Here is a 23,494-nt window from a genome sequence, read left to right as displayed (position 1 = left end):
GCTGTTCAGTTCCTTGACCTCACTGTCATGAAGGAACTGGAGGCAGCTGGGATGAGTCTCACCAGGTTTGGAGAGGAGTGGGATATGTTGATCCTCTCAACTTCCAGGACTTATGCTACTGTCTCTAATCCGTGCTGTCCTGGTGTACCAGTTCACTTAGAGCTAGTTTGAGTATCCGTGCAACATAGCGCTGCCTCGAGTCATGTGCATGCAAAGCAGTCACCAAATGTGTTTAGGTAAACTCAACCTGCCATTTTGATGAATTGTTTTAATCATTGCTGACTTTATCAGCATTACAGAAAACACTCAAGAAAATTCTAGTGCTGATTCCTTACCTATGAATTATGTTGCATCTCACGTTTCAGATCAATATAGTAAAACAATCCCAAAAGGTGTTTGTGACATGGATTTAATAGGAGTTATTTAACAGGCACTTCTGCCGATTAGCTTCTGTCACCACTGGTAGACCAAGATCTAAGTGCATATAATTGTAGTTCCAATAGCAAAGAATCCTTCACTATAGGCAATGTGGGTCATTAAAGCTCCCTAGCACTTAATTGTCACCAATTAGCAACTTAGTGAGGTTACATCTTATGCAAGAAACTCTTAATATATTATGTGGAGTGAAGGGTAGCTCTCACTATGTTGTTGAGACCAAATGGGCTGGAGGGCATAGGGCGAGGGGGGCACCTTGGTTAAGACTCAGCTAAGTATTCAACTGGAGTCTATTAGTAAAGTCAGGTATTACAGCATTGCTGAAATAATATGTTTTATGTTAAACCCTGATCAGCACTGTTATCTGTACACAGGGCACTGAGGGATCCTTTGGCATTGATAATGAGGAGCATGAAGCGATGCCTGTGGAGGTGAAGCTATTGCCCCGGAAACTCCGGTTCTTCTGTGATCCCAGAGTGAAGGAGCAGGTGCTCCCTGCAGCGGTACAATGAGAATTCATGTCAAAGGGGCCAGTGTTTACCAGTCTTATCAGGGTCTCGACAAGGCATGTTAGACCTCACTGACTTGATTAACCCCACCAGACTCATGTACAAGGTACTTCCATTGGAAGTGGCTGATTTGGCTAGTCTCAAAGGGGGTTAAAAATGCAAATGAAAATTCTGAGAAATACTTGTTAACTTGATGGCATCTTTTTCTTTCCTCAAAGAAGTCATCAGTGTTCCATTTACAGCACTGCAGGCTGAGTGCTGTGTGCCAGATGCTACTGCTTTACTGCAATTGTATATTAAAGTAAAATGAAAGCACACTTTTCTTGTTTTAAGAGTTTAGGTCTACTTTATCTGTGTCTAAATCTTACAAAACCTGGGATCTTGGAAAAAAAATATTTGGGGAGAATAATGATAAGGAAGTCCATGAAATGTTGGAATTGCCACATTAAAACAGGTGGTTGGTTATCTACTCTATCACAGAATAAACAGCAGATCAGTTTTACAAAGCTTCAGAGGAAGTTTAAAAATTCCCACATATATTTGGTTATTTGGTGTGTTTTGTTTTTTTTTTCATCCTGCCAGATTCTACAGCACAGAGTTCCAGTTAATAATATAGTAGAAATATATTCCTATGTGCAAGTTTAGGTATGTCATACAGAAGCATATTGGAAAATGTCGTAATTGACTCAAAGCTCTATGAAGTACATGTGGAAAGACTCTTTAACAATCCCAATCAGTCTTTTTTGTAAGTATGCCTTTTATTCCTGTAGTAGTATGGCACAAATAAGGGCATCCAAATAACTTTTATTACTCATTGTGTCTGGTTGCTCTTCTTGAATGTAAACAGTGCTCACCACTTCTTAGGCAACCTACATCCCCTTGAGACTCAGTACCTTAATTAGTTTCGTTGCTTTTCTGAGCTTTTGTTTATAGCTTCACTTTAATTGCTGAAAGAAAATATTATTGACTTAGGCAAGGTTATCTGCTGCCCTTCTTATTATAACTTACAAGTGCACATGACTGCCTTACTTACTGGAAAAAAAAGCTTATTTTTCTGATGTGATGGCTGTTTGTACATAGTCCCTGTGTTACACTGTGATCTAGTCTAAGGTCATCTGTTGATTCTTTGCTGTAATTGAAACAAGGACATTAGTGAACTGACTTGGAGCAGCTCTGTTAAAGACTACATCCTGGCTGCTGCTACAGCATCCTCTGCTGGAGACTTGCTGAAGGAAAAATGCTTTGAAAGGGGAAGTAGAGTTGGTTTTCTGCATGGTGCTGGAACCAAACTGAATGCTGCCCTTCCCTTGACTATAGTGTGGAGAAACTTAATCACCTAAGCTCTTGGGGCAAGCTCTCATCCATGTCTTGGTGAAGATCTAGGGGAGTGGAAGCCTGCTAGTTCTTTTTTATAGTTATGCTGGTGATAGCGCCTGTGTTGTGCTGTCGTTCTTTTGATCTGCAGCAGTTAAGAGTGCCCAGGGTCACTCTCCAAGGAACATGCTGGCTGTGCTCTGCTCTTTTTGCTTGCCACAGAGACACCTGGAACATTGCTCTGCAGCCACTGGCTCATTCAGAGTCAGAGGCAGTTCTCACCAACTGAGTTTTTGCTCAAGCTGATGCTTCTGTAATAAAATCAGCAATGTTTTTATGTTTTGTTTTGGTTTTCCTCAAGTGGCAGGAAAGACAAGGCAGCAGCCATTTCAAAAAGGTAAGCTTTAATCGTATTAAAAAATACCGATGTTTTTTAGTAAGCAGTTTCTCTACACAGCCACAGGCCTATGGGAGCAACCACACATCTGCAAGATGCAAACGACATCACAGGTGTTAAAACTACGACCAGCCTGCTGCAAGGGAGGAGATGATGGGCACTAGCTTCTGGTTCATCTGCACCATTTTACAGGCAAAATGACTAATTCTCTTCTATAGTATCAGACGCAGGGCTCCCATTGCAATGTGATTCCTTGCTTGAGGGTAACCAAGAGCTCCCTTCAGAATTGGTGCTGTTAATGCTGTTCTGATGTTGAAGTACCAAGGATCATCTGAGACACAAGCTGCTATTTGTGTATTCATATCAGCAGAAGTTGAGTAGCTTGTATAAATACCGTTCAAATAATTTTTCCCCTTCCTCTACAGTTCAGAGGTCTCCCATTATGGGGTAGTTCTAGACCTCTGAATTGCAATGTTCTGAGGGGAGGTGTGAGGGAACTATTACATACACTGAACCCATTGCCTAGGGTGTTGAGGAATGGACTCAGTTCTCATGTTTCTGTCTGACAGCAAGACAGATAACTTTCTTTGTATACAAACTACAAAGACAGGAAGGAGGAGTAGAATCCCAGGTCCCACTTGTGAAAACACTTATCCTGGGTTCAACTTCTAGTCTTTTCTAGGAGAACTGAAAATACTATAACATAAATGAAAAGGAAGGATAACAGCCTAATGATGGACCAGCCCAAGGCACCTGTTTATTTTAACCACAATTAAACATTCCCATTTGAAGGGCATGTTGCATTAACCGAGACCTGAAATTCTGGTTCGCAGGCATTTAGTACCCTCTATTTTAGACAGACATATCATTCTGTTAAGTCAGTACATTCCAGTCCCTCGCAAAAGATGTTTATGTTGTCTTCTCCCATAATCACTAGGCCACTAGCTTGGAGGGTTGGGGGCACAGAAAGGAGACTGCAAGTAACTTAGAAGAGCTATGAGAGAATTTGGTTTAGTACGCATGCTTTGTGCCTAAACTTTCACAGTAAGGTGGAGTGCTTTTGCCCTCTTATTCCAGAAACCACCACCTTTCCCCCTCCCAGAGCAAAGCATGCCTGTCCCTTGCATAGTCTGTCACCAAGAGGGCCGCTTTTTGCCTTTTTGCCCATTAATCTTAAAATGGAAGAAGTACCACAGTAACACTGCTTTACAGAATAAGCTGTAGAGTAAGCTACTTTCTCTTAAAAATATGGTGGAACTTTGTTCTGCCCATAAGGATGCTGGATAGGTGAACTCTTCTCCTATGACAGCCATGACCATTAACTCTAACATACATGAGAGCAACTACTTCATATATGCTAGAAGATATTAGCATGTCTCGAAACAAATCTGAACTCTTAATTCAGTAAAATGCCCTTCTCCTAGTATCCATTACAGTTCTCATTGTACTTGTCTCTATGCAGCTCAGCCTAACCCTGCGGTGAGAAAACTTTTGCATGATTTAAGTGTCTGGCAGGGTATCCTTTGTTCAGACTGAAAAACCTAGCTTCTCTTTCTCAGGTTTTACCCTCCAATCCAGATTGTACAAGTAATAATAATTCCTTACTTGATTATACATTTCGAGTGCCGCTTGTGTTAAGATGCAGCTATGAAGCTCTTGCTCTCCCGCCTAAACTCAAACAAGTATCAACTGAGAACCTCCAATGGCTGTACTATGACTTGGGTGTTAGAGAAGAACATCCTTGATTGTGTCTACCAGGGCACAGGACATACCTGGTAAACTGTAGCCACCATTCAGCCTGGGCTCTGTTCACAAGCAACTGACCAGAGATATCACACTAAAGAAATTAGGGGCACCACTGTAATGGCAAAATCCTTCAAACACAGAAGAGGGTTTTGTAGTAATCAGCAATCTCCTACCTTATGCCACACCTTCCTCCCTCCTTTAATTCCAAATACACCAAATAACTGCCTCCGTTCCAGCTGCTAGTGTTGAAAAAAGCAACTAGTAAGTGTCAAGGAAGGAACCTTAAATGTCTGTACTTAATTATTTTACCCTGAATTATGTTATCATCTCCTGGAAACGTAAGATTCAGTGAAGTTGGTTCCACACAGGAAGTGCCTGCTGAACAAGCCTTCATGGCCCAAGCTGTGGCTATGTGTGTTACCCATTTATCAAGGATTTTCCACATGTGATAACAATAAAAGTAGTGTCTATTAGAAAAGGAGAGTGCAGGTGGAAAGTTCTTTCCCAGTGAATCAAAAAAGGTTAGGACAGATAAGTCTTTTTGTTCTGTTTTCTGTCTGGCAAATTCCTGACTTTTGTAGCCGTCGCCTGCCAAGAGAGGCTGTAGAGAAGCAAAATTACAAGGAAGAGCAAAATAGGCTGTAGCCATCCAGCTGGGAAGTAGGACGGATGCTACTTTTACAGTATCTGCTTGCTTTGATGCTTCTGCACCCATGCTACTGCTCACAACTGAAAACCTAGTTCCTGAAAAGCAGAGGTTTAATTAATGTCAAATAGTAATCTCAGGAGGTTCTGCTTGGTGGGCTCTAGCAGTGCTGTCTAGTAGATCTGATGTTCTGACAGCCTGTGAACGTAGTGCGCCAATGCAAGGTGTTAGAAAGCCTCTGACTGCAAAGGCTGTAAAATTTCAGCAACAAACTAAAGGTTTGTTCCTATTTAGTTCAGCAGAACTACTGACATCAAAGAAAATAGAAAGTCATTTGCAGCTGAACACAGCTAAACTATGTAGCAAGCTTTTAAGAAAGTGAGAGGAAGAATTGCTAGAGACCAGTTTCAGTTCCTTTTTTTATATCTGAAGGATGTTAAGTAAGTGCCAGCTATACTTCCTTGGGGATCTTCACTGCAAACAGCATGTTAAAACTAAAGTAGAAATGAGAAAAAAAGCATGGAGATTGCAGGCCACTTTTATATTAGAGGTGTCAATTTAAAATCAAAGCCTTTCCTTAAGAGACTGGTCTTTCCAATTACATGATATTGAGCTCCATTTTCTTCCTCTTGCTTCATTTTTTCCCCCAAACTTTTAAGGATGATTACGTTACAGTTGTGAGCAACTGGCAATATAAGCAGCAGCGTTTTCTCCTGTACAAAAACATCCAAAGCCCTGAAAAAGCAGGCAAGGGAGGAACTGCTCAGAGACAGGCAGACTGCAAGAACATAATACACTGAAACTCATACCAACGAACTGTGCAAGAAGCCTTGTGAGGCCCCTGATCCCACACCTCACTAAAGCCTCTGGATCCACAGCAAGTAAAATTACCCCTTTGCTGCAGACAGCCTTCAAGGAAAAACAGGACATGCCAGCCTCCTTCCTTCCAGAGGGAGACAATCCACAGAGGGTCTACTTGGAGAACGTTTGCTTCACCTGTTTTAAAAAGAATTAGTGGGTGAGACTTTGGTGGTTGAGGCTCTTGTCTCATCCTATAAAATGCCAGGATAAATGGATACATCAGCTACAGTTTGTATTTCTACAAACTGCAGAAAGGCTCCAAGGGTGCTGAAGTCTATTCTGGTAGAAGCAGCAGATAATTAGCTGTAGCCACAGTTCAGGAAGAACAGTTAGCTTAAACCTGATGCTACTACTGGCTGAAGGATTTTGGGCAAAGCGGTATGTCACACCAAGAACCCACAGTACTGTTCCTGGATTACTCTTACAGGGATAGCCGTCCTGGAGGGAACCACTGGCCCTGTGTGAACTGAATCCTGTTCTTTCCACAGCACAAGAATGAGAAACACTGTTCATCTGGTTCTACAGCTTTTCTGCTCAGGGAAATAGAAAGGCTTGCTGTTAGGCATTGCTTCTAGCAGCTGTGCCAGTTAAGAACCCTTAACAGCAAGGGAACCCCCTGTGAACTGCAAAGCTGTTCCAGCTGAAAGGTCACATACTGCTCTCTTGTCTCACATAAAGCCAAGGACAGTGGCAGGCAGTGCTGAAGGCTGCGCGACAAAAAGAGGATCTGCAGACAATGTTAAAGCAAAGGAGTGACAAGCACCATCTGCTACAAAGGGCTAGGGACATTAGTTAGAGCATACTTATTCAACCCAGTCCTGCCCAGCACCATCTGAGCTGAGGCTGGAGAGCATGGCAACTGCAAGGTGGCTCAGTGATGTTGGTCCCTGTTAAATGGGAGACCGTCTTGCTGGTTTGAAGATTTTGAACCGAAGAAGCAGGTGTGATGCAACTGAAAACCAGAGGATGTAGAAGGACGGATTAAGCAGGGATAGTGCTCTTCTCCAGCTATGAGATAGGCAGGTGTAGTCTTTGCCAGTTTATACCACCTCAAATGCTGGAAGTGAAACCGTGCCACTCTGGTAAGTAAAGTCATAGAAGATCATGTAGCACCCCCATATCCCAGACTTGCTTCTGCCATTCCAACTCAGCTGCTAGAAGTTGGGTGAGGGGTGTTTAAAGGAGTCTTTTTTTTATCATTGGTTTAACTGTCCCCACCAATAAACATGGTAGGATAGGAAATGTTTTATGAAGCTCTCTTCAATCCCCAAGTGGAAGAGGGGATGATAGGAGGGTTTTCCAGTCAAGTCTTGAGAGCTCAGCTACAGCTTTTCACACTGGTCCCCATCCACACAAAGTGCTTTCCTGAAGTCTTCAGCCCTCAGCTATCCAGGTTAGGCAAAAACCTAGCTATCACTGGCAACAGTGAGGATGCCACTGGTCCTATCTAAACAAAACAAAACCACAAATGAATGAGAGACAATAACAAACAAAAAGCCTGAAGGAGGTACCCATCGGGAAGCTGATGGGGAGAAAATAAAATCACATTTTGTTTTAAAATTATAAATACTCTCCATATAAAGTTATTAAATAAAATGAGATCCGTCCAGTGGCTGTGGTGAGTTCCAGTGATCATCCTAAACAATGTCTGGTAGTCTTTAAAAAGTGGATCTTTGTTCCCCATCTCTCTTGCCCTTGGTTTAGGTGCAGCAGGGGTTGTCAATGACTAGCATAACATCAATGCCATATACTTCCAGCAGGTCCATAAGGAAACTTCGATCCCCTTGGGGATCCAGGCCCATGCCTCGTGCATGGTCAGCTGTCAGTGTCTTGTCCTGGCTGGCCGACACCTCCATCAGCGTCTGAAATATACGGTTGTTCTGCTCCATGAAAAACCTGTAGGATAAAGTTAGCTAAGATGATGGCATTGGAGCCCCTTAAAGATAGCAAATTTACCAAACAGGCAGCAGAGCCCCAGAACTGCATGTAACCCCCTTTAATCATAGATCCCAGCTTCTTAGGTGACACTGTAGTAGTTTTCCATCCGCTCTAGGGATGATTCAGAATAAACAGATAAAGCAGTAACCTTTAACGTACAGCGGTGCTTCTGTCTGCCTGATTTATGGCAGGCGTTTCGCTCTTCAGAAGCATGCCACCTTATCAGATAGTGTGTATTTTGTGGTAGCCAAGTGGGTACATCAGACCTATAGCTCCCATAATGTGAAGGAGGAAGCAGTGTTGTCATCCATCTGGTAAGCCACCGGATAAATAAATTCTCCATTGCTGGTGCAGAACGCAGCAGTGAGAGCTACTACTTACCTAGTGCTCTCCCAGGAACGTGCAAGGCTGTTCAGGAAGAGCTCTGACTACATCTGTGCAGCTCAACACTGAGAGCTCCGCCCTGACAGCCCTTCCCACAGTTCCATCCCACTCCTTCTCACCTGCTGCAGACTGTGAACAACAGCAACAGGCAGTGAAGGTGGCAGAGGCGCAGCATTCATCTGATTCCATACCTCATGCTCTACACCCAGTTCTGGTTCTTCTGCTTGCCAAGTACAAAGGCAGGCACATCAATGGGCCAATCCTTCACACGCAGGTGTCATCTCCACACTCTACCTCCCCCTGCATGGTACAGTGCCTGCTTCCCACAGACATTGTCCTTGTCTAAGCCAAATGTTCTAGCATGAAAAGTGCTTATGTTTTCCAAAAATGGGAGGGGATTCTTGCATTTCTAATTGTGTTTTTAAAACTCCCTTCTCCCTCCCAGCACTTAAGAGACCCCAGTGGAGACTAATAAGGCTGTGTTTGGCTTCTCAAATTGAAAGGAAGATGATCTGAAGAGGAAGAGCCAGTTTGGTTCTTGGATCCCTAGCGGAAGAGAGCTGACTATGGAATTACGTTAACCACGATGTTTCATAATATGCCAAACCAGTGCAACATGAAATCAGTTAAAGAGGGTCCCTAAGCCTAACAGTGTCCAACTAAGTATTAGAGGTAGCCACTCACAAGATGAAAAGGTCCTCTTCACAGGAGCTACAATCCTCACCCACTTCTTGAGAATACATTAACATCTGCCTGAGAGAAGGGAGACAGATTAAATGCACATACCTACAGTGAACCTCAAAGCATTATAAGACAAGGATTACAACTAAATCTTCACATCAATTTCTTGGAGACCAATCAGACTAACACTGTTGCCCCAATGTCCGAGGCAATGGAGTAGTCTTTATAAGGCACTGGACTAGAAATCAGGCTCTGTTTTCAGTTCTGCTACTGATCAGTGGTGAACCAACAGTGAGTCACAACCTCGTCTTCTCTTCCTGCCTTCTATCTGCTCCATCAGCTCACTGACAGAGTAATCATAAGTTAGGGAACACACATGTGCAGAGTGCCCAGTCATACAAGGCAGCTACAGTGGAACCAGAATCTCAAAGAGATGAGCTGAAGCAGTGGGAAACTTTGAAAACACTAAGACAACAAGAAAAAGTACAAATGGGTAGTGTCCTCTTTATCCCATGTTGCACTGCTCTCCTATCAGGACCAAGACCACCCAGACATCTGTTATTACCTCTGGTCATTGAGCCGTCGGTACTTCTCCTTGTCAGCATTGTTAATTTTCAGGAGTGGTTGCAGATGTTCATGATGTGTCTTCACATTCTGGTTGTCCACGTAGACATCATAGAGATCCCGTTTCTCCTCAAAGATCTTTTCTGTTGTACCTGTCAAAACCAGAGGTTTTCAGAGCAGCATGTTGCTTTCCCAGCAGATCAACTGTTCTCTCCTGTTTTCATAGTTAGCCATTCCATGCACATCCTATTTCTCATCAGTTTCATTCCACAGTCTGGTGTCTCAAGACATTTTGCAGCCTGAAGTTAAACATGTCACACCCAATCCACCATACTTACAGGCCACATATGATACTTCCGTCTCCAGCATTTCTATGTCTGCCACATTCACATAAAAGAATGGTTTGGACTCTGGGACAGTTCCTCCAAGACCAGGCAGAGAAACATTGGCAAGGCAACAGCAGCAGTACACTGCGGACAAGAGAAGTACATCCCGAGATGCTTTCCGTATTCCCTCAAGGACGTTCTGAGCCCCGCTTACCCAGTTCTCCCACACGCTTCTATGAAAACAATGGTGAGAGCTTTGAAATGCCTCTGACCACCAGAACCTCCCAAGTGGGGACATCCTGGTTTGGATAGGAAATAATCATTTCTCCCGTGGGGACCCCCCTGTTCTAGATTCCACAAATTCATTCAGCACTCTTGTTTTCCTGTGTTGACAGGAACTGTATTTGACAGTGCCAGGTATGTCCTTACCCGAAAGGCCTGAAGAAAAGCATTTTGTAGGAAATGGGTAAATGCAGGCTGAACAGTGTCTTCAGAAGGAATGGTTACAATAGATTTTGAAGACCTACATGATGTCTATCCCCTTGGTACCCACAGGCATTTCTGCAGTGCTCCAGCCTACTAGATCAGAGCTCTGCGGTGTCCCTGGAAACATACCTCTATAGCAGACAACTCCAACTGGGGGCGGTGAAAATATTAATATGCGCTTGCGCAGCAGGGCAAACTTCCAGAGGACGAGGATCTGCTCACCGAAGAATTTGATGAACTGAGACATACAGCCAGCAGGGTGTGTGATCTGCAGGTGGAGGGAAAGGGAAAAAACGGCTCAGAGGTGAAACAGGGACACATGCACAGATGCTCAGTATAAATGTGGCAGCAAGACCAGCACACAGCAATGACAGAGAACTGCAGCTTCTAACAGTCCCAGTAACAAAATCTTATCTAAAGCAGCTTACAAAGCGCTGGACTGACTGCTTATATAAAGGAGTATGAGACATCAGCAAGGAGCAGCAGCGCACTACACATTCCCGCAAGCCTCAGAGCACCTGCCTCACCTTCATCTCTGGGTACATGTATCTGTGGATGGACGGCAGCCAGTGGACAGGTTGCTGAGAGGTGGGGGTGCCCTTGCTATCAGGGAGAACTCCTTTCTTGTCATCATAGAACGCCTCTAGATGGGAGTAGTGCCCTGGCATCTCCAGCTGGTGTCTGGAAAAGAAAAGAAAAAACAGATCTGTAGTGTTTCCAGACTTATTTAGTGCCTTGCCCCCAGCCAGCATCTGCTTGCCCAGCTGGCAAAAGTGCCCGAGTTGCCTCAGTTGCACAGACTTATCCCGGAGGGCCGCCAAAGCGGGAGAGTTACACCAGCTTTCAGTGCAGGCAGAGAACACGGGCAGACAGCGAGCTGAGGTATGCAGAGGACTGATCCTGTTTTAAAATATGCTCAGGTAGGAAGAGGTTTCCCTTCTACCATCACCATTTTCCCTGCCAGGCCCACTCAACACAGCTGAGGCACACACCTAGACAGGATCACCGCCAAAGGTTTAGAAGCCTTTTGTGAGCCCTTAGTAAAATGATTTTCAGAAGGAGAAAAGGAGATCTTCTTGTCCTCTCAACTATCTCCATGACACTTTTGTCCCAACAAAATAAGTAGGGTTTGAATAGCATCTGACCAGCCTGTTAGCAATGAACGGACTACTCCTAATCAGTTCCTTGTTTCCCTCCCGTTCTGAACCTGTAACTTTTTCTGGAGAAGCGGTCATGCAAGGAAATCATAGCTCAGCAGTGTAGCCAAATTCTTAACACCTACAACCGCTCTCCGTCAAGGCAACGTTCCCTCTCCCAGTGGCCAGTCCCATTCCCAAGGGAACTTACCTGACCTGGTTCTCCAGGAAGTGCATGTACCTATACAGCAGGGTGTAGGAGGGGGAGAGAATCCCCACGGACTTCATGCGGGCACCACGCTCTAACTCACTCTCCACGGGCATGTTGGCAAAGCAAGCCAGACCAAAACAGAGCCCTTTCCGGAAATAACTGGGGACAAACGTGACAGAAAGGTTAATGTTAAAAAGAGGGAAGGGGAAGAAATAAAGGTAACTGACCGCCAAAAATACTGTTTTAGGAACACAGTTCCTTCTTTAGGGAACCCCCTGAAATCACACCCCGCTACCTGAAGGGCTGAGGGCAGGCCTCAAGTGTCCTAACCTTCTCAGGAACGAGACAGAACGTTCAAGGGAAGAGTTCCCAGTGCCACTACCACTAAAGCCCCTCCTGGCCACGTCACGGGCTCGCAAGGAACACAGGTAGCGAAAGAACTTGGAAGGAAGACTTACAGAGGATGCAGAGCCCAGCCAATGCAACGCCCTTCTTTCAAAGAAGAAGAGCCTGCAGTGCATGAAGTTGTGAGTATAGTCTAGCTACCTGGTCATATTTTGGGTGCCAGCACATTCAGACATACTCTACCTGAGTGCAAGGGTGAGTTCACAGGCCTTTGAGAAAGTAACTGTTATTCCTGACCAAAAGGAATCATGACACTGCAATTCATTGCAAAATATTGCTGCATTGCAACACTGAGTGTAAAATGATGGGAACGCAGAAAATTCCTAGCTTATGTCTTCCCACAGAAGGAAGAAGCTAGCAAAGAAGAAAGTGTGCAAGGACTGTTTATCACAACATTTAAAGGATCCAAAAGCACTGCCAGAATTAAGAACCTTTTTCTAACTCCAGTGCCTTTAAAACCCGTCCCATTTCAGTTCTGCCATTCTTTCCCCTTCCCCTTGGCTTCTGCTGACAGTTCCAATAGTGGCAGTACAGTTATGATCTACCCAAAACACATTAAAATTTGCACACCACTGAGAAGCTGGCCTGCCCCATTCACCAGTTGACCTCCACAACCAAAGCTGTCACACAGCAAATCCCACACAACTCGCTGGTACTCTGTATGATGTTGAGAGTATCTGAAGAGTATCTTTGGCTCAGCTAGGTACAGTTTAGCAGCACATTTATACAGGAACTTAACTTCATGAGTGGTATTTTTCTTGAATGTTATGAATTAAGGGATGGTGGTGTAGACGTATAGCTAAGAGAAAGAATATAGCTCAGACACACTCACATGAAATCTGACTGGATCTTGTGAGACCCGCTTGCCATGGATTTGAATTCCACGCCTTCCAAATCAATATCTTGGGGCAAACACCACTCCACCATGTTGCCTGCAGAAAAGCAAATTTATTTGAGTAAACTTGGTCACAGCACTCACTTCTAAAGGGCAAACACCAGCAACAGCAAGTTGTTGCTTCTGCATCACTGGGATGCCAGTTACAGTGCACTAACACAATTCTGAAATTCCTAAATTGTCACAGACAGTAGGTGACATACTGTACTCCACATATCTCCTGCAAACGTTTACTTGTTGCAGCACAACACCCAGATATTGCAGAACTTCTGGAGCTGTTTCTGACGCTAGTGCTATTTTGTAGGTTTATACAGTTAATCACAGAGCAGCTACAATTTTACCTGACAGTGGATGAGCTATGGTATTAATGCTGTTCCATTCAGGCTGTTGACATAAGTATCCAGTATAGAAAGAACCCAAAGTATAAACTGCCGCTTTTTAGGATGAGTTTCTGTGAGAGCTCATACCACTATCAACATCCTCCTTTGGCTATGCTTGACAGGGCGGGTCAAACAGAAGCCCCTAAGCCAGGATCCCAATCATCACTCCTTTTCCCTGGAACCGCTCGTGTAGTTTAGGATAGGAGGAGTTAGCTGAAGCTTTATATGGAGGCTGAGGTGATCCAAGTACTGTGACATGTTTGTGCATGCTAGAATAACCAAACAAAAAAGCACATAAATTACAAGCTAGATCAAGATTAGCAAACGTCTGTCACCTGCCAACCCAGCCAGAAAGCATGCAGTTGTTCAGTGGAAAAGGCCACCTGAGGAGCCTGATCCTAGAACTGATGGTATCAGAGAAGTCACAAAAAGTCCCTAAAGCTGATGAAGTCCTGCCCTGCTGCTGGCAGGTTTACCATGGACAAAAAAGGAGGACTGGCTTTCCCATGGCAGCACTTCAGAGCCAAACCTGCTCATCTGGACTCTCCCAGTGCACCCAGATGTGCTCCAGGTTCACCCACTGAGTTCCCACTCTGTCAGCCTGCCCATAGCAACGGCATTGGAAGTAATGTGACTTCATTTTAACAACAAAGCAAACAAACATTCTTCAGTATAATGCAATGGCAGATGCACCATGACGACGCTTTCTACTGGTACAGTCCTTCCACCGCCCTTTGGGGTAAGCATCCCAGCTGTGCTGAGACTTTTAGAGATATTTAAATATGAAGCCTCGTTTCTGAAGCCTGTCTGTTGTGCCATTACTCATACTGCACAAGTATGTGTGTGCACTGTCACACAGGAGTTGGGCTTAGCTACTGACATTTAAATAGGCTATTTTTCTTCTCACACAGATACTGCATTCAGCAGACCTCCCCCAGCCCTGCCTGGCAAGGACTTCAAAAAAAACCAACAGCATTAAGTGCGGCAACAGGAGGGGTTTTGCATCCAACTAACCACTTCTAAGCCCACGAGTGGACCTCTCCCGCAGAGCCGGGCTGGCTGGGGAGCAGTGGCAGCCTCGTGACCCCCAGCACAGCTCTGTGCAATCACACGCCAAACCACAGAGCTCTGCTGTAAAGCGTCTTCGCCTCTGAGGCGTGTGAAAGGCTGGCAGAGAAAGCCAGTGACATCATGTCAGCCTGCCCGGTCCCCTGTTGGTTTTGCATATTATATATAGATGTTGACTTTTGTTGTTTGAAGGGGTTTCTTTTGTGTGTGTGTGTGTGTTTGGTTTTCTTTTTAAAGGTGCAAGACCCTTCCTTGAAAGGCTGAGGAAGTAAACTCTTAAGACTGTTGCCTCTTAACCACAAAACTGTGGTTAAGGCCAGATCCACTTTTAAGTCTTGCCCAGCAGAGAATCACTTATTGGTCATTACCTATACATTAATAGATCAATATGCAAGGGCATCATCGAGAAAAGGAAACTCTTTGACTTTGTTTAGTCACAAAACACTACATCAGGTGTAATACCTACTCCAGAGGTGTTGAAGTGGACGTGGCCCAAACAGTGTCTGTTCTGCAGCAGCAGGGAAGGAAAAGACTCTTTGAAACAGATCCTTATCCTCTGCGTAACCACAGAACCAATTCGCATATCACGCAGCTTTTTTTTTTTTCTGGGATCTGTCGCTGAGAGCTGACACAAGCTACCCGCACCTGCGCTCCCGGCCGTTCCTCACACCACCTTGCCCTATGAACGTACGGGCGACGTGGCAGTTGGAAAACAAAAGCGGAGATAAAAAGAAAAAACAGAGAGTCGACCTGGTGAAACAGTAGAGCAAACAAAGGAGAGACTTCACCCAGACGTGATAGTGACTGCCAGCCTGCCCGAGGAACTGGAGGAGGGAGCAATGTTGTAAAAAAAGAGGAAGCGTTGCACTTCCCCGCACAGAAAGCAGCTCTTGTGCACACGGGAAGCTTTCTAAGTGAGAGTCACACAGTGTTAGAGAGCGGGTGAGAGGTTCTGCCAAGAGTCAAATCTGCAGATCTGGAGATCTCTTGGGAGCTGTCTCACTGCTCCAGGCCGGGTCAGAACCAGCACTCTCAGTTTCTGATGTGCAAAGCTAAGGATGTTCGTCCTCTTTCTCTGCTATTTTCTCTCCCCTGGATTTTCACATCCTTACAGAAATGATGATGGCACTAGCATTTGGTGGTCATCACCTGGCCCTCCTCACCATTAGATGTTTCCCAAGATCTTTAGGGTTCGCAGCTGTGAAATGCTACCATGTTGTGCCAGGACACAAGAAGCACTAAGTGTGACGTTAGCCATTACACTGGCTCTATTTCCTGCATGGAAGAAATGCGGGACAGAAAAACAGAATATTTGCATGTTCACTGGTGCAAAATGGATTTCTTCCTTCTCTTCTCATCTCCCTCCATTACTCACATCACCCTTTAAGGCAGCAGACCGTGTGGGACCTCCGCAAGGTTGACTATCATCATCTCCATCACAGAAAAAGGGCTAAGAAGGTGCAGCCTCTTTTAGACTATTCTGATCTGGCAGAGTAGATGTGGTCATGGACTTTGCTTCATCTTTCTTTATCCCCTTCCCAAAGCAAAATTTATCACTCTAATTTTTTTTTTGCTTGCTTTACCCAAGACAAGGATGAATCTTGGAAAGCAGACTTAATCCCAAGTAAGTCACACCTACCAGATGTATCTCCATTGCTTCCCAAGATAGCGTTGGGTCTTCTGTTACTACCTGCCCAAGGGAACACTCTCACTAGGAAATTCAGCAGCCTAGTTAAAGCCCCGTGTGACCGTGCTCTTTAAGGTAGTTTGTACAGACTCCACGCTCACACCTTTTCAAGTGTCAGAGCATTCCCAACTTGTTGCTCCTTGAAGAAGGGGACTGCCAAAGCGCAACAAGCAGATGGCATGGTTGGCTCCCGGGCTGCCACAATTCTGCCCTTAATTTACAGTTCACTCTCTGCATTAGTGCAACAGCCATCCTTTTAATAGCAGCGCAAAGAGCTCCTTCTCAAGTGCCACAAGGTTCACCATGTTGGATGTGAGGACAGCACCGCTGGTTGAGAAGCTGCCTCTGGCTCTTATGTTTAGCCACTCACATGAGCATCAACAGAGTCCCAGGGACAGCAGAACTGTAACAATGGCCTGGTACCCCAGAACTACTGGATACACTGAGCTTGTCTGCTTCAAGCCCTCCTAAATTTAGGAGGAAAGACGCTACATTTTTTATTAGCGTAGTAACCACTTCATGCTTCTACTGTAAAACATCTCTCATCCAACTGCTCACCTGTACTTGAGTAGGTATTACCTGGCATAACTACCCTCCCAGCCACCAACAGAAATTCTGCCTTCCACATGCCTGAGCAAGGTACCAAAGGAGGTCTGCTGTGCTTTCCTTGGGCAGGCTCAAGCAAGTTTCCAGCTCAGACGTTGAGTGGATGATGTCCTTTAGGTCACACACAAGGACCAGATCCTGTTATGAGCATTACAGAAGTCTTTCAAGCCATCTGATGTGGTTGACCCAGGAATTCCCATATCTTCTTTCTGACCCAAGCAAGTCTACACCACTGCAGCGTCAAGATCTTTTTTCTGAGTCTACATCCTCCATAGGGCACTTTGCCCTCCACCTGTGGAGCTGACATTTGCTGGTGTGTTCCTCACACTCCTGTCACGCTCCTTACATTCAGCGTCAGCACTGAGCAGTAGTGGGAGGCTGAATCTTCCAGGATCTGACAAGACTACTCCGAGGCTGATGACACCCAACATTAACTGCACATCAGATGTGAGAAGAGCTGTTTCCCAACTTTCCTTGGACTGCATTCAAAGCAACAGCTGGTTCACACAAACTCCTGAGAAAGCTCAGCTTTCTGCCAACTAAGAAAATCTCACCATTTCGTAGAAGGCATATGCTCTCAGATTGAAAGACAACCTCCCGTTGCTGCAGTCATCCGGACTCTTCCGTGTTTTGGATACTTATGAGAAACACCTCCCCTGTCCATCTCCTGTTGGAAAGATGACATCCAATCTCATTTTGAATTTCAATGAGTCAAGAAACTCTGACCTCTAGACTGAAGACACCTCTCTATGGTGCAGTATGAAACGGGTAACTTCTCAAAAGCCCTTTGGTGTTTCAGGACGCAGCAGCCATGCTGTCTGGCAGTGTGCGTTTCTGACAGCACATCGCACCTGAGGCTCCATTCTCTTCACTGCCTCCTTGGGATTTTCAGCTCAAGACTGGGATTCAGTCTTCACTATCGGGACCCTCTTGTGAACATGATGTCTGTTACCTCCCCCTTCCAACAGAAGAACCTCACCATGCTTCACAGAGTTCCTTCCTGTCTCCAGTACTTTTGCTATGGATTTACTTAGAATGTGTCTGTCTACAGAGGAGAGAGGAGCTCACTCCTAGATCTAGATACAAATGGGCTTAGCACCTCCCAAGCTACTTCCTAAGCTTTCTGATCGTACCAAGACTTTCAGCTATGCCCCACTCTTACCTTTGCACCCCAGGCTGGTGCCAGGCAGCTGAAAGACCCAATGATCTGTCTCGGGACCCCTAAGCACAGTACCTGTGTTAATAGATGTGAGGTAGGTGCTACTTTCTACCTTTGTCAGAACATCCTGTCTCGTTGATACCACTAGACCTGCAAGACTAAGAATACAAAAATACAAAGTTAAGATGTTTTCTGAAATGCTGTTTTGCAGGCTTGAAATGAATAACCTCCAGCAGTAAAAGAAGTGATGCAACACCAAAGTCCAACAGTGCCAAAGGAGATGGATATGGCAGTGAAAAGTGGAAAAAACATTCCCTCACTCCTCTCCTCTGCCCCCCTGGATCACTGCACTCCACTCCAAAGCACTAAGAGTCCCAGAGATCCCACCAGAGCCCAACCTCTAAACACGCAGGTCACCAAGAAATACACAGCCGAGCTGCTGGGGATCATGCCCTGCGTGCCGGGCAGATTTACAGCTGCCATCCCCGCCACCCACTGTCCATAGGTGCAGACAGGTCCACGGCACGGAGGCAGAAGGGTGCTCCAGAGATGCTGCTAACAGGTTGGTGCCGCCAAGGCAGCGCTGGGCAGGGGGTCAGCCTGAGGCCCGGACGCTGTGCTGGGCACAGGGGGTGCCCCGGCACCGGCCGCAGGATCCCCGTCCCGTGTACCGCTGCGGGGCAGCGCTACGCCCGCCCCCGCCGGCTCACCGGCTCTCCTCGCAGCGGCACCAGCAGCGGCGCCTTCCTCCCGCCGGAACTTCTCGGCGAGATGGAGACCAAACGCAACCCCGCTCACACTCCGTTTTCGGCCAAGCCCCCACGGCCCCCACTCCGCACGGCGCTCCCGGGAGGCCAGACGGGGCACGGCGGCCCGGCAGCAGTGCCGGGAAGCAGCGCTCTCCGGGGGAGCAGGTGCAGCCCGGCTCCCGCAGGCCGCTCTCCGCCGGGGTCCGGCGACGCTGCCGTGACGGCGGCCGGGGAGCGGTCCCCGCGGGAGGAGGGATGCAAGCCGCGGGCACCCCGGCCCCGGTCCATCTCACGCCAGCGGCACCGGGAGCCCAGGGCCGACCACTGCAGGCCCCGGCCCCCCGCGCCCCGTCCCGCCCGCCCCCGGCGCCGCTCACCCGTGCGGGGGTCGAAGGTGACCACGAAGACGGCCACGATCTGGTCCTCCTCCGCCTCCGCCCGCGGCGGCTCCGCCGCCTCCGCCGGCCCCGCGTCGCCCCACGGCCCCGCGCTCCAGCCGCCGCCGAGCCGCCGCCCGCCGCCGCCACTGTCCGCTCCGGCCGCGGGCGGCGGCGCCGACACGGCGGGGCCCTCGGCCCAGAACAGCAGCGGCGCCTCGTCTGCGCGCTCCACCATGGCCGCGGCCCCCCCGCCCGCACGGCGCCGCGCCGCGCCGCACCCCCAGCTCCGCACCGGCCGCCGACGGGGGCGGCTCCGGGGCGGGAACGCTACGGGAGCGGGGACGCGGAAGGCCACGCCCCCAACGCGGAGGGGGTGGGGTCAGGCGGGGGGCGTGGCTTGCCGCGGAGGGGGCGTGGCTTGCTGCCGGGGGCGGGGCGTGGCGCGGACGCGTTTCGGGGAGGTGCGACGCTGGTAGGTCAGGGAGCAGAGCTGGGGGCAGTGGAGAGGGCCTGGAAGGAGCTGGGGATAGCGAGGGGTAGCCTGGCAGGGGGCTCCCGGCTTCTGTGCTCTCCAGTGTCAGCTCCTGGGCGTGCATGGGAGGATCATCCCCCTGTACTGGGCGCTGGTGAGGCAGCACCTTGAATCCTGCGTTCAGTTTTGGGCCCCTCACCACAAGAAAGACATTGAGGTGCTGGAGAGAGTGCAGAGGAGGGTGATGAAGCTGGTGAGGGGCCTGGAGCACCAGTCTGATGAGGAGCGGCTGAGGGAACTGGGGCTGTTCAGCCTGGAGAAAAGGAGGCTGAGGGGAGACCTGGTCGCTGTCTGCAGCTACCTGACAGGAGATTGTAGCATGGAGGGTGTTGGTCTCTTCTCCCAAGTAGCAAGAGATAGAACAAGAGGAAATGGCCTCAAGTTGCACCAGGGGAGGTTTAGATTGGATATTAGGAAAAAAAATTATTGACGGAAAAGGTTGTCAGGCATTGGAACAGGCTGCCCAGGGAAGTGGTGGAGTCACCATCCCTGGAGGTGTTTAAAGGCATTTAAACGAGGTTCTTAGGGACGTGGTTTAGTGCCAGAGTTAGGTTAATGGTTGGACTCGGTGATCTTGACGGTCTCTTCCAACCAAAATGATTCTATATGACTGGGGGCTCCCTGAGGCAAGGCACCCACCTCTCCGTGTGTCACTCCCTCCCCGAGGGCAGAGCTGGCTGCCTGCATTCTGTCCCCCCCAGCCTGTGACCCCAGTGCAGACCAGCTGCCTGTTTGAGCAGGAACGCTAAGCGGGAGCCCTGTTGAGCCCGTCCTACTGCGTGAGCCAAGGGAGCTGAGCAGAGCGGCCCTAGGGCAGGAACGGGGCAGCCTCCTGCACCCCCAAATTGCTGTGGTGGAAGCTGCAAGCCACAAATCTGAAAGAGTCAGTAATACTGATCCAGTGTATGCTGGTGTGTATATACTGTATATATACATACATATGTGCTATAGAAGGATGTGAAACAGTTTTCAGAGGATCAGGCAGGATCAGCTTGAGATCAAAAGATAGAGACACAAGTATGACCACAGGCAGCCAACGTCTGTGTAATTACCATCCTCATTACACTACCAACAATGCCATTAAGTGTCATTAGGTTTAACTTGGACTTTCTGATTAATTGGATTACCCAATTAAGCAGACCACAATTAAAGGGAAGATATTGTCATAAAAGTCTTAATTGTCTAATTTTTTTCCTGTTGAGTAGCTCTGAGTGTTCAATACACCATTAAGAAACTCATCATCCAGTTTCCTCAACAGTGGGTTTTGGTATTTTTCTCCTTTTTTTTTTTTTCTTATTACATTAGCATCCATTTGCTGTGAGCTTCATTTCAGACAGCTCTAACACCGAGTGGGCATTTTGTTTCACAAAGCCCATGCACAAGTTTACTTTGCAGAGCTATAAACCACCGTAGGTGGTGTTTAGCAGATGGAGTTTTTCATGGAAGGTGACTGGTAAAGAAAAAAAAAACAAACCCTGCACAATATTTTGTTACTGTATAAAGAAAAGCCAGATTCTGCAAATACTTAGCCACATGCTTCGCTTTAACCATACAGACAGTGCCAAGCTTCATTTTAATGATTTTTTTTTTTGCATGTTGGTGATGCTAAAGTGATAGCTCATTTCTGTCCTCTCCTTCATCCCCACAGCGGTGCTGGCATGCATGTCCGTCTGTCCCCTGGCGATCCGGGCAGGGGAAACAAATCCTGAATAAAACTTCCTCCGCAACCCACATGGGCAATCTGTGATGCTGAGCCGTTCCTGGTCCCCTTTGCTGTGTGGGGACAGCAGCCAGCGATGGGGAGCAGAGGCTGCCGGTGCTGGCTCTGAGATACATGAAATGTCATCACGCTCTGAGCGCCCGGCTTTTGGTGAAAAAGGAACAAGAGGCCTTGCAGCACTAGAGCTTTTGCGCTGCTTTGGCCAGCAATCTGGGCCTGCAGGGGGCACACGGTTTGTTGGATATATGCAAAAAACAAAGGGCACATTTTCTACTCTATTATTTCACCAAAAATTGAAAAGGCCTAGCCAGGAGAGAATATGAGCCTTTTGGGAGAAAAACACTCTCCTTCCAAAGAAAATGAACACATATCCCCTCCAGCTGAAGGCTGAGAAAATTGTCATCAGATCTTTGAGTAGACCTCCAGATAAAAATATGAGCTGAACACGTGATGGCTTTTAGTTAGAAGATGCAAGATTAACAAGTTAGGCCTTCTTTGCACAGCAAATCCAACTTTTTTCTTTTTCGTATCACATTCCTCCTTAGAAAAATTGATAGTGCCTCTAAAACTAGAGAAAAAAAAAAGGAAAAAGTGCTTTGGATGGGATTGAAAACTGTGATCTGAAGGAGTTTCATTGCTGGGTTATTAACCAAAATGTAGTTATGGGGAATAAGAGCATTATTTCTTTACATTTAAAATATCCAAGGCTCCAAGTACCAAACATCTGATTAATACAGTCAGATCACAGCGGCACTTAAGTGGTCCCATCATAGGATCTCAGCTGGCCAAACGCTGCAGAGACAGGTTTTCATAGCCAAAAGCAGCCTGTGCCGGCACCCCCAGGCCTGTGGACCTCGCAGGAGGTCAGGCACCCGGAGATGCAGCAGCTGCGTGGCAGGAGAAGGGAGACTGCAGAGCAGCAACAGGCTCTGTGCCTGGGAGAAACACTACAACCCCTGGGCCAGATGTGGCAATAAAACCAATTCCGAGTTCCTGGCACATTCTCCTCATGCAGCTTCGGTGGCCTGTGTCAAATGAATCGCTAGTCTCAGTCTTAACAGGCAACTTAGGATCCGGGGGAATGTCAGGAAGATGTACCAGGGGAAGTTTAGGTTGGACATTAGGAAAAGGTTCTTCACGCAGAGGGTGGTGGAGCACTGGAACAGGCTCCCCAGGGAGGTGTCACGGCCCCAAGCCTGACAGTGTTCAAGAAGAGACTGGACAAGCCCTCAGACACGTGGTGTGAACTGTGGGGTTGTCCTGTGCAGGGACAGGAGTTGGACTCGATGATCCTTGTGGGTCCTTTCCAACTCAGGACATTTAATGATTCAGAGACCCATATGCCCAGGTTGGGAGGGCCAAGCGACCTCAGATCAACATGTCCCTTTATTTTCTGGTGGGAATTCCCCTTGATTTGTGCACAGGGAAGCCCACCAGTCCTGACAAACCCCCATCTCCTCTGGGTTGGGGGTTCTTCCACATCCAATTTCTGCACATCCTTTCAGCAGCTCTCCTCGATGCTAAGAAAAGGCTGCAGTAACCTTGTTCCCAGTTGAAGTTTACTCTGGTCCCTCTTCAAAACACAGGCTCACAAGGCACATAAAGATCCCTGTGTTTTACAGAGAGGTGCAGCAAGGGGGGACATTGACCTCCTCCTGGTGAGCAGCAGAGCAACCTTACCTGCAGAGCTGCCTTTGCCATCACAGCCAGCTTCTCCCTTCTGTGCCTTGAAACCTTAAGATGGGAACCCATACAAAGACCCATGTATGGTCCCTGACTCTGTCCTGAAGTCTAGCGCATTATAAATGAGGCTACTGACCTTTCCATGCAGACTGCAACACTTGTCCAAACTCACAGACATCTAAATGCAGGAAGTGAAATTCAGACTTAAAAGAAGGAAGCACAGGGCCCTGTCACCGCAAGACTAATCGCTTATACAAGTAAAGCCCCCAAAGACTGCATCTCTGATGGGATTAACACAGAGCAGACTGGCTGTCAGCAAACATCACCTCCCCGGAGGCCCAGGGAAGCCGGAGGAGGGAAGAGCGTTCAGAAGTAAGGAGATGACTCAGAGGAAGCCCTGGTTCTCTGCAGAGCTGGGTGCAGGCGCAGCAAATCCACGTCCGCAGCAAAATCCCTCAGCCGCCAACTTCCCTAAGCATGGGCAGCTGTGCACAGGTGCTGCTGAGCTCCAGATGTTTCCCATTAGCAACGGCCCAGGTGTGGGGTGGTTATAAATGCACCAGGGCAGGAGAAGGGTTGTCTGTGGGGTATCTGGT

The 23,494-nt window shown here is 47.4% G+C and overlaps 2 protein-coding genes across 3 annotated transcripts in view; one reads left to right on the top strand and one right to left on the bottom strand.

Moving 5' to 3' along the window:
• AGK (acylglycerol kinase) overlaps positions 1-2,565 on the top strand; it is a 40,148-nt gene extending 37,583 nt beyond the window's left edge. The window contains exon 15 of the mRNA XM_065634825.1: positions 810-2,565. Coding sequence (XP_065490897.1) covers positions 810-947 — 138 coding nt within the window. The 3' untranslated portion in view covers positions 948-2,565. The remainder of the gene's footprint in view (positions 1-809) is intronic.
• DENND11 (DENN domain containing 11) lies at positions 1,375-19,204 on the bottom strand. 2 transcript variants are annotated; one of them, XM_065634803.1, is made up of 9 exons: positions 18,961-19,204; positions 12,872-12,971; positions 11,635-11,793; positions 10,815-10,968; positions 10,417-10,555; positions 9,814-9,945; positions 9,477-9,627; positions 8,915-8,983; positions 1,375-7,804 (listed from the first exon to the last, which is right to left on the bottom strand). In XM_065634803.1, the coding sequence occupies exons 1-9, from the start codon at positions 19,196-19,198 to the stop codon at positions 7,609-7,611; spliced, it is 1,338 nt and encodes a 445-aa protein (XP_065490875.1). In that variant the 5' UTR covers positions 19,199-19,204; the 3' UTR covers positions 1,375-7,608. The 2 variants fall into 2 exon arrangements, with proteins under 2 accessions (XP_065490875.1, XP_065490885.1); XM_065634813.1 differs by lacking the exon at positions 18,961-19,204 and adding an exon at positions 17,230-17,315.
• Between the last annotated feature and the right edge of the window lie 4,290 nt (positions 19,205-23,494).

This window comes from Caloenas nicobarica, chromosome 1 (genome assembly GCF_036013445.1).
Source record: "Caloenas nicobarica isolate bCalNic1 chromosome 1, bCalNic1.hap1, whole genome shotgun sequence".
NCBI classification, from domain to species: Eukaryota; Metazoa; Chordata; class Aves; order Columbiformes; family Columbidae; genus Caloenas; species Caloenas nicobarica.
This window is presented reverse-complemented; position numbering and strand designations above follow the sequence as displayed.

Coding starts and splice junctions, on each gene's coding strand:
- DENND11 (XM_065634803.1), bottom strand. CDS start 19,198: ATGGTGGAGCGCGCAGACGAGGCGCCGCTGCTGTTCTGGGCCGAGGGC. Junction 9,628..9,813: donor GGAAGTATCATATGTGGCCT/GTAAGTATGGTG, acceptor TGGTTTTGACAG/GTACAACAGAAAAGATCTTT. Junction 7,805..8,914: donor GAAGAGGACCTTTTCATCTT/GTGAGTGGCTAC, acceptor TTTATCCTACAG/GTTTTTCATGGAGCAGAACA.